The sequence below is a fragment of the Olea europaea genome, chromosome 22 (assembly GCF_002742605.1).
Source record: "Olea europaea var. sylvestris chromosome 22, O_europaea_v1, whole genome shotgun sequence".
NCBI classification, from domain to species: domain Eukaryota; kingdom Viridiplantae; phylum Streptophyta; class Magnoliopsida; order Lamiales; family Oleaceae; genus Olea; species Olea europaea.
The window spans coordinates 6,517,429-6,519,155 of NC_036258.1; the positions used below are offsets into that span (position 1 = coordinate 6,517,429).

The window sequence follows — 1,727 nt, forward strand, 5'->3', positions numbered from 1 at the left end:
TGCTTCGGTTCATCCCTTCATTGCTCTCAAGGGTGTCGATTTAGGGCACATCTAGTGGAAACGATCAAATTTGAGAGATTATGGCAATTATTCGTTTTAAGCCTGCTAAGGGAGAACCACCAAACTTATACATGCCCTTTCGGGGTGCTTAAATGTGCCAAGCTTTATTTATGAATCTTCAATTTCATGTCTATGCCAGTTTCGCAAGTCAATTGTTTTTGCAGGAGGATGAACGAAAAGTACCTATTCGAGTGTTCTTAATTGGCAACCATTTGTGTTTTCTTCTGGGGCAATATGCAGACTTGCACAACAGGAAGATGCTTCATTTGATTGTACTTGTATACTTAATGAATTTGAGCTAAATTATGTTTTAACAATTGCAGAAATACATTACATTGAATTGAACTCATAATTTTGCATATTTTTTGAGATTTTCACCAGCATCTTTAGCAGTTTCCGGCACAGGCATGTTACAAAGAAGAGTCACTCTTGACGATGATATCAATGTTTTCTTCTCAGACTTCAAAGAATCGCGCTTCCAGAGGCTCACCTCCCAAACCTGCCACAAGACAGTACTTATTTAGCCCCAGTTTGGTGGATTTTTAAAATTAAATTTTTAGTAGATTTTGATAGAAATTGATGAAATGTGTGATTGAAAAGTTGTGGAACTTATATAATATGTGGTTAAAATTAATTTTTAATTTGACTTGGATTAAAATCTTTATTTTAATTTGTACAAAACAGAGTGTAAGTAATGAGATCGATTACTAGACATTTAAGCACTACTGATTGCATATTGCGACCGTGGATAGCAGTTGTGATGATCTATAGTCGAGAGTCGAACATTTGAGCTCTTAGCTTGGCGAAGAGAATGGCATCTCAAGAAACCAGAATGGTGAACTATTTTAACATGTTTATCACTACAAACTTCAATGACATCCTTGACAAGAAGGGTTGACAAATGATTTTATTTAATTTTCTTACATAATAAATACATAGAAGAATTTACCAAACAAGTGGTTAGAGTTTTTATCTTCCAAGTTACACCTAACAGTATTAGTTGGCACACCTGCCGTTCGGAATTGAAATTATTGTTATCCTTCAAACTATTTTAAATAAATTGTGGTAATGTCCGGCAAAATCTCAATTAGAACACGCAAACTTAAATTATCTCGATCAAATAAACCAAATGGAAAATTTACTAGGACGATTTTGCCGGACATTCCCATACTATGAATTCGATCATAAGTTATAGTACAAGTTTGCAAATTATAATTTTTATTCATATATTTCGTAGAATTTACGATTTATTATTGGCTAACAAAGCAAGCAAAATCGTGTACAAAAATAAAATAAAATAATAAAACATGGTATGCTGTTGATACCTGAATGGTTTTGCCAACATTGACAGGAGTTGCTTCGGCAAGAACAAGGTCACCGGATTGGGCACTCTTGAGATGGTTGATGCTAAGGTGTATTCCTGCCACTCGCCGGAAGCCGGATGCCAGGTGGGCTCCTATGCTTGCCAGCGCCTCCGCTATCAGAGCGGAAACCCCTCCGTGTAACACCTTGAACGGCTGCCCCACATATAAAATTAAGCCCAATTACTAAGATCAGAATTCAGAGATGAGAGTGATTACTACCTGACAGCACTTTGGGGTGACTAGAAGGTGACCGGTGACTTTATGAGGTGAAAGGTCGTCAATTTCGAAGCCGATTGCGTGCAG

The 1,727-nt window shown here is 36.9% G+C and overlaps 1 protein-coding gene across 2 annotated transcripts in view; it reads right to left on the reverse strand.

Annotated features, from left to right (window-relative positions):
• Window positions 1-302: 302 nt before the first annotated feature.
• LOC111371558 (1,4-dihydroxy-2-naphthoyl-CoA thioesterase 1-like) overlaps window positions 303-1,727 on the reverse strand; it is a 1,890-nt gene continuing 465 nt past the window's right edge. The window contains exons 2-4 of one of the 2 annotated variants that reach the window (XM_022993614.1): window positions 1,644-1,706; window positions 1,386-1,577; window positions 303-559 (exon numbers count right to left, since the gene is read on the reverse strand). In XM_022993614.1, the coding sequence (XP_022849382.1) occupies window positions 407-559; window positions 1,386-1,577; window positions 1,644-1,706 (408 nt within the window). In that variant the 3' untranslated portion in view covers window positions 303-406. Of the gene's footprint in view, window positions 560-1,385; window positions 1,581-1,643; window positions 1,707-1,727 lie in introns of both variants that reach the window. The other variant, XM_022993615.1, reaches the window with a different exon arrangement.